Source organism: Octodon degus, unplaced genomic scaffold, assembly GCF_000260255.1.
Source record: "Octodon degus isolate 3935 unplaced genomic scaffold, OctDeg1.0 scaffold00015, whole genome shotgun sequence".
NCBI lineage: Eukaryota > Metazoa > Chordata > Mammalia > Rodentia > Octodontidae > Octodon > Octodon degus.
The window spans coordinates 25,227,882-25,239,217 of record NW_004524591.1 but is presented as its reverse complement, the minus strand read 5'-3'; the positions used below and the strand labels follow the sequence as shown (position 1 = coordinate 25,239,217).

At 48.6% G+C, this 11,336-nt stretch overlaps 1 protein-coding gene across 1 annotated transcript in view; it reads right to left on the bottom strand.

Moving 5' to 3' along the window:
• The window catches only part of Plxna4 (plexin A4), a 446,676-nt gene that overhangs the window by 72,470 nt on the left and 362,870 nt on the right, over positions 1 to 11,336 (bottom strand). Inside the window, exon 10 of the mRNA XM_004626540.2 lies at positions 3,060 to 3,260. Within this exon, the coding sequence (XP_004626597.1) occupies positions 3,060 to 3,260 (201 nt within the window). The remainder of the gene's footprint in view (positions 1 to 3,059; positions 3,261 to 11,336) is intronic.

Here is an 11,336-nt window from a genome sequence, read left to right as displayed (position 1 = left end):
TGAAGCTTACAGGCTCCTGGAGGCCAGGGGGTTAAGTGTCCCAATCAAGACCTGGCACAATGTAGCCTGGCTAATGGATGATGACCCAACACCTCAAGAAAGTGTGACCTTCTACGTTCCTTCCCTCTAAAGCAGAGAAGATCTCTGCAGAGCTGAGACACTCTTGCCTCCAAGCAGTCCCTTTCTTGAGCTCTGAGATGTTTCACTGGAAATTTCTGACCCATGGACCAACAGGCCTAGGGAATGAGATACTATCATGCACTGTGTCTGCCTCTAGGGCTTTCTGCTCTTAGTTGTGCATCAGGGACAATTTCTTTACCCAGCTCCTTCCACTCCTCTGTTCTGCATGCGGGAAAGGGTCTGGGTGAAACACGAGCTAGCATGAGGCTGCGGGAGCAGGGCCTGGGTCCCTGGCCCACACAGCCAGAACTCCAGCCAGCCGATGCCCTTTGCGGCCCTCTCTTGCGTGACTGCAGTGCCTGAGAGGAGGTTGCGAGCTCTATTATTAGCAGCACTTGACATTTTCCTGGAGCCTTGGTCTAAAGTAGGTCATGCATCCCCATGGTGGCTCCCCCTCTGTGGCTGGGCTGCCTCTTCTCCTCCCACTGTCCCAGGGGCTGTAGTCACTGGCCCAGGGTTGTTCCTAAATAGTGGGGCTGGAAGGATTCCACCTGCTCATCCTGCCCAGTGCCATCTTCACACTCTTGCTTCTGTGTCCCCTTTTTCTCTGCTTTCCTTTGAGATCTCTGTGACTAACCTCTGCTGTTATCATAAACCCAGAGGTTTCACTGTTAGATCCATCCTCCTCCCTGACTCCAGATTGCTCATGGATTTAGAAAACAAAACAATCTGTTCTACACAATCCTCTCTGATGCTGATCAGAGCCTGCTCTTGGGGATAACACCAAAGCTGGGAATATAGAATTCTGCTGCCTGTTTTTTGCCCAACCTTGGATTAGGTGGTGAGCTAGGCAACTGTTCAAACTGAATTTGCAACTTCCCTGTTGTGTGGTCTGGGGATGGACACTTACCCTCTGCAGCCCCTGCACTGACAAAATCTAGAAGATGCTACGAGATCCATTTCTACCTGCTGGTACTCTGTTCTACGACTAAGGAGGAGAGGGCTTGTCCCTGCTTAAGAGATATTTTTAAGAAATTCACTTGGCAGCAAGTAGCATCCTGGACAGACCAGCAAAACACTGGGATCCCATGTACCCCCAAGAAAAGACAGCATCCTGGGAAAAGTGAGAACCGAGCCCTCCTGAATTTTGAGCTCCCAGTGGATCCTTGTGGGGAGAGGGTCTCTTTTTGGCATAGCCCTTCTGTTGTTGCCGTGTCTCAGACTTAAAATGGAGAGAAACAAACTTCCTCATTACTGGGTGTAAGAAAGTCATCCAGACAAAGTCAGCAGAGCAGAGTACTTTGGGAGCCCTGGCCCAGACGTCTCAGTGCTGCTTGGAGCCACAGGGTGGCTCCCAGCTAGGGAGGCCAGAGTCCAGGGGGACCCCTCCCCAGCTCTCAGGGAAGTGGAGAGAGGGCCCTGAGCTTGGACCCCAGGTACCCCCTTGCTGGTTAGAGTCTCGGGCTCCTGGCCTCAGGCCAGTGCTGTGCCCACTGCTCCTGGAAGCAGATCCAGAAATGCTTGAGCTTGGGCACCCAGGGGCATGAAGGCCTGGACCAGGGCTGGCAGCAGAGGTACCCATTGTGTCCTTGCACATCAGGTCTCCAGATGTCAACCTCCCAGGGAGGAGCTAGATGACTTGCTGAACTCTGAAATCCCCAGAATTCAACATCAGACAGACAGATGCCAATGTTGCTCCAGTGAGAGAGCTGGGGGAAGCATGTAGACCTCTCTGGGCTCCATTTCCCCCACAAACCCTTTTCTTCAGGAGAAGAAGGGAGTTCCTCTGAAGTCTTTCATGGGGGGTGCTCCCAGTTGCACATCACTTATACTTCATGTAAGTCTTCAGGAGCAACCAGGGGGTGAATGCCAGGTGGCATGACATTGGGAGGGCAGCTCAGACCCAGCCAGCCCTGCCATTCACTGGCTATGTGACCTTGAGCAAGCATCTCATCTGCAAAGGGAAGGCTACCCCAAAGTATATGGAACCTCAGATGTAGCTCTTGCCCTTGTTGTCAGGGTGCCTGCTAAGGTTCGTCACCAAATCTTATTGTGTACTTACTACACTTTGATCTTAGAAAAGGTCCCCAGATTATATAAGTCTGAGCCCCACCGACCTGTATCTGGCCCAGCTTTGGGCCTCTGTCCTCTTCCCTTTTCACAGTGAAGAACTACAAGCTTTCTCACCGCTTGGGAAGGCTGTGAGTCCATATGCCCCATGCAGGTCTCTGAACATCTGGGTGCAGAAAAGTGACCCAGAAAGAGTGGGAGAGACCAAAGCCCTGGCTAGAAAGCACTGAGTGAGGAGAAATGAGGCTGCTGGGGACAACGGTACTTCTTAGGGGCTGGGTAGGTAGTAGGCAGGTTGCTCATGGTGAAGCTTGGACTTGTATGTAGAGTTTGTAAGCCCTGGGCAGGGCTTGAGCTTATCTAAGTGGCTCCCACCCAACTGGCTCCCTCTTGTTCATTTTCAATGGTTCCCTTAGCTGCCACCTATTCTGTCCTGAAGCTGTATTTGTATACACAGCCTCTGTGTAGGTCTGAAGGCTCTGGGTCCTTTGGAGCCTCCAATGCAGTGCACAGGACAGATAGAATGCAAGGCCCAGGCTTCTAGAGGGACTCTCAGGAAAGAGGACCGAAAGGAAGCCCTATGGATCCAGCACCCTGTGAAAACATCTGCCTACATGCAGGGTTACAGGAGCCCCATGCAAGGCTGGACATCCTTTTCCAGGTTACCCTTTCACAATATGGCTACAAGGAGAGCCAAGTACTCGGTGTTCTCTTTGGTGGCCTCATAGCCAGTGTGCTTCTGGGGTTTGGATGACAGGGCTAGGGTTGACATGCATGGTAGGGAAGCAGGGAACTAAGCAGATTGGGTGCTGGGGGCCTGGACAGCTGCAGCCATGCTCTAGGTGATGGTGGCAGAGCAGGTGACTCACCGAAGTGTTCTGGCACTGCACACTGGAGCTGTTGAAGCGCAGGGCAGGCACCCGCTGCTCACTGCCCTGGATGTTCAGGATGCACTCGTAGCCACGCTGCCCTGACTGTGGCTGGGGGAGGTTCTTGGCCTTCAGTGTGATGGGCTTGATCACCTCTACAGGCACCAGGATCTTGTCCACACGCAGCAGCTGGGGGCAGTCCTGGGGATAGAGGGCATGGCTCAGACTGGGCAGCTGCAAAACCATGGGGGCAGGCTGCAGTATTCCCCAGATGTGGCCCTTCTATCCAGACACAGACCACATGGCCATCGGGTGCCCACGCTGGCATAGTAGGGAGAGAATGCTGTTAACCCCAAGTCCTCGTGTCACCGTCTTGAGGCTGCTCTTCATTCAGGCTATCCCTGGCTTCTTCAGCTTCACTTTAGGGGAGGTTTATTTTTTGATTGATTTTGGTGCTGATGACCAAACCCAGGACTTCCAGCTTACTAGGCAAGCATTCTACTGCTGAGCTCAATCCCCAGTGCTTCAGCTTCACTTTCATGCCTCCCCTCTGCTCCAGATGCTCAACAATCCTGTGGTTCCCTCCCATGACACTCCTGTCCTGCAGAGACTGACCCTGTTGCCTGGGCATGCTGCCCCACAGGGTTTGATGTCCTCTCTGCCTGCCAAGTGCCAGGGAGCAGAACTTGGAACAGATGGGCCATGTGAGAGGAGCCACAGGGAGCACGGCCTGGGTGTGACTTGGTCTCTGGAGCAAGAATCTGGACCACAGCTGGAGGGCCCATGAGGGCCTCCTATGTATGGGCTAAGCCCGGCATTTGAGAGGCTCCACTAGCCTTTCTAATCCAGAAACTTCTGTCTGAGCTCTGAGCATGGCCCAAACATAAGGAAATAGATAGGACTGATCCCAAGCACTAGCAATCGGCACACTCAGCTCTGGAGCTGTGTGGGAACCCAAGAGCCTGTAGGTTTGTAGGACATGGATCACAGGTCCCTCTGAACCTGGGATAGATAGATAGCTCTGTCCAGAGAAGGCTGGGAAGAATGGGGTCAGAGGAAAGAGAGCCATGATGGGAGGGAGCTGGATTGTTGATGGGTGGGAGAGTCAGGGTTCTTGGCTTGATGTCATGGGCAGCAGTGATGTGTGCAGGGCCTAGCATGGGCCCTCCATTCCCTAAGCTCCACCTTCCACAGCACTGTCCGGGGCACACCAAGAAAGATGAGTAGGCTGACCACAAGAAGTATGGAACCTATATCAGGCATGCTTTGTCAGGGCCCACGGTTTACCCTCAGCAGAGGCTGCTTACCCTACCCCAGTACTGGTCCCCAGCAGAATGAAACAGAAAGGAAACCATGGGCACATGCAGACTGGAGTAGTCCCAGGTAATCAGACCAGTGGCAAGTGTCCCTAATGGGTCTCAAGAGCCCCATGACACCTACGGCTGCTTTGTGACCAGATAAAACTTGGAGAAAAGGGTCAAGTTCTGATAGTCTGTGAAGCCCTGGCCACACCCCTACCCTAGGACTCAGCTTTCTCAGCTGTCAGTCAGGTGGGATTCCAGGGCCCTGTCCATCCCAACTGGTCATGATTCCACAACTGGAGGTGATTATTTCTCTGTTCTTGCTGGTCACTCGGAAAGAACAGATAGGGAAAAGGAGGCAGGGGACATGGAAATGGGACAAGGAGAGAGGTAAGAAGCTGGGAAGGAAGCTAGGAAAAAGGGAGAGAGCCGGAGAGGGTGAGACCATAGTAGGCCTTGTTTGGGGAAGTCCTTGGGCCCATCAGATAATCCCTTCCACTCTTCAGCAGGGTGAAAGGAAGCATCAAAAATTGATGGCAATTTTGCTCCTCAGATTATCCCCCAAGAAACTGCAAGCAGGAGTTTGAACATATACTGCACATCATGTTCCCAATAGCATATTCAGATTAGCCACAGGTAGAAGCTACCTATGTGTCCATGGATGGACAAATGAATAAACAAAATGTTATATCCATCTACTGGAATATTATCTGACCTTTAAGAGGAAAGAAATTCTGATACATGGAACATATAATATAGATAAGCACCAAAGAGCTTATATTAAGTGTAGTAAGCCAGTTGCAAAAAGTATGTACATCATGCTGCGCAATTCTGCCACATGAGATGTCTGGAACAGCCAGACTCAGACAGAAAGAGGAGTGATGGTGTCTGAAGGGAGGGGAATTGTCAAGTCGGTGAGGGAATTTTAGTTGGGAGTGCTGGGGATTGTTGTTCAACATGGTGAATGTACTAAATACCACTGAACTGTAGCTTAAAACTGGTTAAAATGGTAATTTTTTAAATCACATATGTATTGTATTTATATTAAAATATAATAGAAACTAAACCAAGAGAAGCAGGAGGGTCACAGCAAAGGGAGCAGGGGCCAACACACACACACACACACACACACACCCTAGAAGTGACAGCATTGGCCTTGACCTTGCATGTGGCTCCAAGGCTTTAAGACAAGCAGGTCTCTGGAGACCTTGAGGTAGCAGCATGGCAAATCTTAGTGGCTCCATCCTGTGTCCCTTGGTTGCCATCTGAGCCTATGCTCCAGCAAGATGGAAATGTGGGACAAGTGGGAGGTGTGCGATGCCGGAGAATTAGGGCAGCAGGGTTGTCGGCAAAATGATCCACGTTCACCTTCCTGACGCAACCCTCCCTCAGCCCAGCTCTGGGCAGCCTTCCCCGCAGGCAGCCATGTCTATGGTGGCAGAGGGAGCGAGAATCAGGACGCACTTGTGCCGCTCACCTTCACCTCTTACACAAACATGATACCAACCATGACCATGTGTTGAAGGTACCTGGAATCTGAGAGGCCCCCAACCAGCCTAAAGGACACCTACTGTGTTAAGAAACTGAAAGTGGCAGAGGAAATAGTAATGGCTCAGAGTCCCTGGATGAGATGGCAGCTGCTCAACTCAGATGCCAATAACTTCTCTCCCTTTCATGAAAGAGCAAGTTCCTATTGACAGGAAGAAATATTCTGGGACAGGATGATTGGTCAGCAGGGATCTCTGAGTTCAAGGCTGCAAAACCCTCTGGAGCTGGGCTAGAACCGTGCCTGGAGGCTCTGGACTCTTCCTGTCCTGGATCAGGAGGAGCAGAAGCCTCTCTCGGTTGTTTCTTGTTTGATGCTGAGGCTTGTGAGGAGTTCTCTAATGAGTCCTGATTAGCAGTGGCCTCATAAGGGCCTAGTTTGCATATAAAAAGGTTGATGGTTCTGAGAGTAACTTCATTAATAATAATTGGAGAGGCCCAGGGCTGGGCTGGGCACATTTTCCTCTAGTGGCACTGATGATTGACCTTAGTGCCCCTCCTAATTGAAATGTAAAATGGCAATTTTCCCCTAGGCAACAAGGCATGAAGGGACCATTTTTACCACCTTGCCCCTTCCTCCCACCCCATCATCTGAGATTCTGACCTGCCTCCTACTGAGAGTCTAAATGCAAAACCACCCACGGGTCTGAAACTCCTGGGAAATTTCAGAGACACACCCGGGCTTCTCCATGATTCCTACATAAGGGCCTGTTTCATGGTCAGAGACTTGCGCCTTCCTGATCTAGGTCCTCAGTGTTTGCGGTTTCTATACAAGAGAGACACTGATTGGGGAATTATGGATCTATGAAAGAAAGTCTATCTTCCTCCTTGCTATGATTTGAATCTGGAACATGACCCAAAGACTCATGTACTGCTGACCAATGCATGATTTAGGGCTTAATTGGGAGACAGTAGAAACAGAAGGTGGGGAATACTTGGTGGAAGTAGGTGGTTAGGAAGGTGCCTGGAAGGGCACATCTGGACCTCCTCTGTGCCTCCTGGATGCTTTGGAGCAAGCAATTTTCCTCTGTCATACCTTTCTGTCTTGGTGTTTCTGACTCTTTACAAGCCCAAAGCCAATGGAGCCAGTACACCATGTACTGAAGAGCTTGAAACCATGAGCCCAAATAAATTTTTTCTCCTTTAAGTTATTATTCACAGGTATTTTTGTCACAGTGATGGAAAGCTGACTAGCACATTACTGCTGGATTCAGAATTTTAAAAAGTACCTTTAATCATTACTGTCAGCAGAGATTAAAATTCCACCTCCAAAGGTTAACTAGGGGGATTCCATGAACATATATGCAAGTGTCTGGCACTGTGTGAACAAGGATTTAACTGATGTTTTCTCTGTCTTCATCCAGCTCAGGTTTTTTGTCCCTTATCTGCTCTCATAGCCAAAGGACCCATCTCCTCTGCTACTGTCCCTATTCCTTTTCTATCATGATTCCATCAGTTCCCATTGTCAACTTATTCCAACTTTCTAGGATTCACATCTTATATGGAGCCTGACTAAGTTCAACACGTCCAAGGGCCCAGACACAAGGAGGGTAGGTAGGGAGTTCCAAATTCTGCCCACTGTCTCCTAATGACAGTCCCCTCTCCTGGACAGTGACATTCGGAAGCTGCATGCTCCATGTGCTTTGAAACAGGAGACCTACCAGCAGACAGCCTAAGGTGTTCCTCAAGCTCTGTGCATCTTTTCACTCATAAAATGAAGAGATTGGCTTGGATTCAATGATGTTTATAATCCAGGGATATTGTGACATAATAAGGAATGCAGATTTAGCCTTTGTCCCTGGTTCCTGAGAAAAACCTAAAAACCTAGGGGTTTCTTAAGTGAGTGAGGTGGCAGGTGCATTTTTTGTTGTTTATAAGTTCATTTCAGCTCCATTTCAGTTGATGACGATAAGGTGGCTCTGGGCGGATGAGATTGGTTGCCAGAGAAACCAGCTAAGTTGGAAGGTTGGAATTTTCAGTGTGCCTTTGTAGCCTCTGGGGAAGAGAGACGGGCTGGAGATAGAAATCAATCATCAATGTAAAGCATTTTAATCAATCCGAGTTATGACAGGAACTTCCACAAAAACCTAAAGGGGTTTGGAGAGTTTCCTTTTTGGTGAACGGATAAAGGTGCCAGGAAGGGGTCTGCTGGAGTCAGCAAGGAGACTGTTCTGCTGGGAAATAAATGTAAGTGGGTAGTTCCCTGCATTTTCTGACCCATAATAAAAACTTATCAAGCCTGATGTGGGAATCCCTGATTCAGAGTTGATGGGTCAGACATGAAGGTGACATTATCAGACTTGTGATTGGCATTTGAAGTGGCGGCAGTCTTGTGGGACACAGCCCTTTACCTTGTGGGATCTGAAACTATAGGGAGACAATGTCAGAGTGGAACGAAATGTGCTACATAGGTGGCATCTGCAGAGGATTGTGGAATAGCTTGGTATGGTGAAAAATGCCCACATACTTGGCATCAAAATGCTAAATACAGTGAACAGGTTGTTTTTCTTTTACTCCTACTTCTGCTACTAACTCAATAGATGGCCTAGGCCACATCATTCTATAATCTTTTGTGGAGCCCTATTTTCCACCTCTAAAATGAAGATAATAATACCTGGTCAATTATCCTGAAGTGCGATATTCAAAGTACGGACCAACAGAATGAATAGAGGAGCAGCTTGAGTGGTAGCGGCTTTTGCAAGGGAGGAGACCTCTTGGAAGTGGCTATTTACTTCTAGTAAGTATTTTAATAGTTAATAATTACCATATTCCAGCTAGGCATGGTCCTACCATGAGCGCTGGCTCTGGTGGGCAGCATGCGCTACTGTTATGATTCTAGCTAAGACGGCGAATTGTAGCACAGAGATTTAATTGGGTGCACACTGAACAACTCCCACCCCCTAACGCATGTTTTCCCATGTGTTATCCTGTTCATTAGCACAGCATAAATGATCACGCCGTGTTTCACTGAAGAAAATTAGAACAAGCAGTTACCTCATTCAGTACCCATGCTGACATGGAGCACAATATTTTCATCTGATAATCTTATTTTTATCCAGAGCTGATTATCTAGCCCCATACAGATTGCCTCCAAAACACCATCCTCTTCTTTTTTTGAAAAGAATAGTTTTCTGAACTCTCATTTGAAAGGGCCAGCTCTTGGAGGATGGAAAACACCTGTATTTAACAAGATTATTTGTAGGTGAATGCATGCAGTAAGAATCAGTCTCCCTAGGAGGCTGCTTAGCCTGTGGCTCTGTTCTGCAGCCAGGAAGGTCTGAGGATAGGAAGGGACAGTGGCTTGAGGCACAAGCAAACCTTTAATGGCTTTGCACTGAGGAGGTGGATCCTGCTGACTCCAAGTCAACCGTCCAGCTTCTTGCATGTTTTTGTCCCCATTTGAACTAACGAATATGACAATGGCACTGCTAACTGCAGGGAGCAAAAAAACAAAGCCAAAAACTGAAAATAAGAGAGGTGCTTTCCATCCACCATGCCTGACAGGTCAGTGGCTGTTTTATACTGAGGTTTCATTGCATATTTAAATAACTGAACAAGGACATAAAGAATGTTGCCTAGCTGGGAGACAAAAGACTGCCTTCCGGACTTGTGTCACCCGGGGAAGGGGACAGTAGGCCTGTGGATTTATAGGCCTCAGTGTGTTTACAAGATGAGAGCTCTAATTCTCCTAGTTGTTACAGCAGAAGTGTGGAAATGCAAAGCTCTAGAGTACAGCAGGACAAGCGGGGCAGGGAGGAGTCAAGAGATAAGTGATTTGCAGGTCACTTCTCCGCCCCCACATCACCTCAGCCCTCATTAATTCCAAAGACATGCCAGGCTTAGGCTTAACCAAACCCCCAAATTTATACCCACCTTTGTAGGTCCGGGGTGCCCAATACAAAAATGTAATGCACCATATATTTTCTTGCTGTTCCCCAAGTTTATAATGCCATTAGCGTGATCTACGATGGGCTGGTTTATGGAGAGAGCAAAGTAGTAATACAGAAAGGAAATACTCATAACCCTAATGGGGGAGGGGTAGATGAGATTGATGGAAAGTGCAGTTGTCTGGAGAAATGGCAGCCCAGTAATTGAATACCTGATGTAGGGGGTGGTGCATGGGTTGGAAATAAGTTCTTGGGCTGGGTTTGGTTTGTTTCCTCAAAGGAAGTAGAAGGGCACATGGCAAGGGTAGTTTTGTTCCCTCAGTTTGGACCCTAGGGATGGCTGCCTGCAGGAGGGGAAGTAAAATGATGAGGTATTGGTCTGGTTTTCCTCCAGAGTCTAGCCAAGGTTAAATGCCTTTGGCCCACCTTGCCTTGAGACATGGGATTTCTTTCTGCACTAGGGGCAAACAGCAATCCAGTGGCCTCCCCTACCAGGTCTTCAGTCTTAGAACAATTTTGACTCTTTAGGGTAACAGCATCCACAGCCCCAGATATCTTCTCGGGGATGCTGGGGACAGTGGGAGATGTTGAGTGACTCTTGTAAGCACAGGTTTGCACACAAGCTGGAATTCATTTGACCTCCTCGGATCTTACAACTGTCCTCTGGAGTAAGCAAGCTGGTTGCACTTCAAGAGGAAATATCCTGCTGGAAAGCTCCTCTCTGAGACTGCCATGTACTTGGGCCCAGATGTGCATGGCCTCCTAGCAGTGCCCCTGTAGCACAGTGCCTTGATCATACAGCTCCATTACCAGTTCACTTTGCTCTTCAGCTTAGATGAGAAATAATAGCAGAACAGCCCATAAAGAACCAATTTGTGCCAATGGATTTGTTTTTCCACAGAAGTTTATCTTTCTTCCCAGAGAATCACCATGACTAAGTGTGTGGGCCAGATGAGAAAGCCGAGGTGGCCTTGCAGAGGAGCTCCAAAGCCACAGGGGCCAGGGGCTCTGTTAATGACTACCCAGAAAAAGTCCATTGATGGGGGTTTGGCTCAAAGTCTTTAGGGATAGTGGGTGAATAGGACTGAGAGCTGGAGACACTGCCACCTCATTTTGCTTCACCTCATTTCTCTTCTTCTCTTTGTGGTACACAGGCTCTGGCAGCCGATCTTAGCATCCACGGTTGTTATCACAAAGCCATCATTCGCTGAAACGAAATCATGCCTTGTAACTGGCATACAGTTACTAGAAAGGACATATGTTATTGGGCATTCTATTTCTAATCATTGTAATTATGCTGGAATACTTGCTGCTCTTATAACAGCAACAATCATCTACCAGTGCTTCATTCTAGACCAATAACTTTGCCTGAATGGGCTCTTTGTTCAGGGAAAAAAAGAGGTAATTCAACATTCCTGGTGACAGTCAACAAAGCCAGTGTTGAAACTGGAAGCCACAGATGAAAGCATTCCAAAGGATACAAGATGGCGCCCGACAGGTGAAAAACCACCTGGCAGCCTCAGTCCTGGTTAACCAAAGGACCC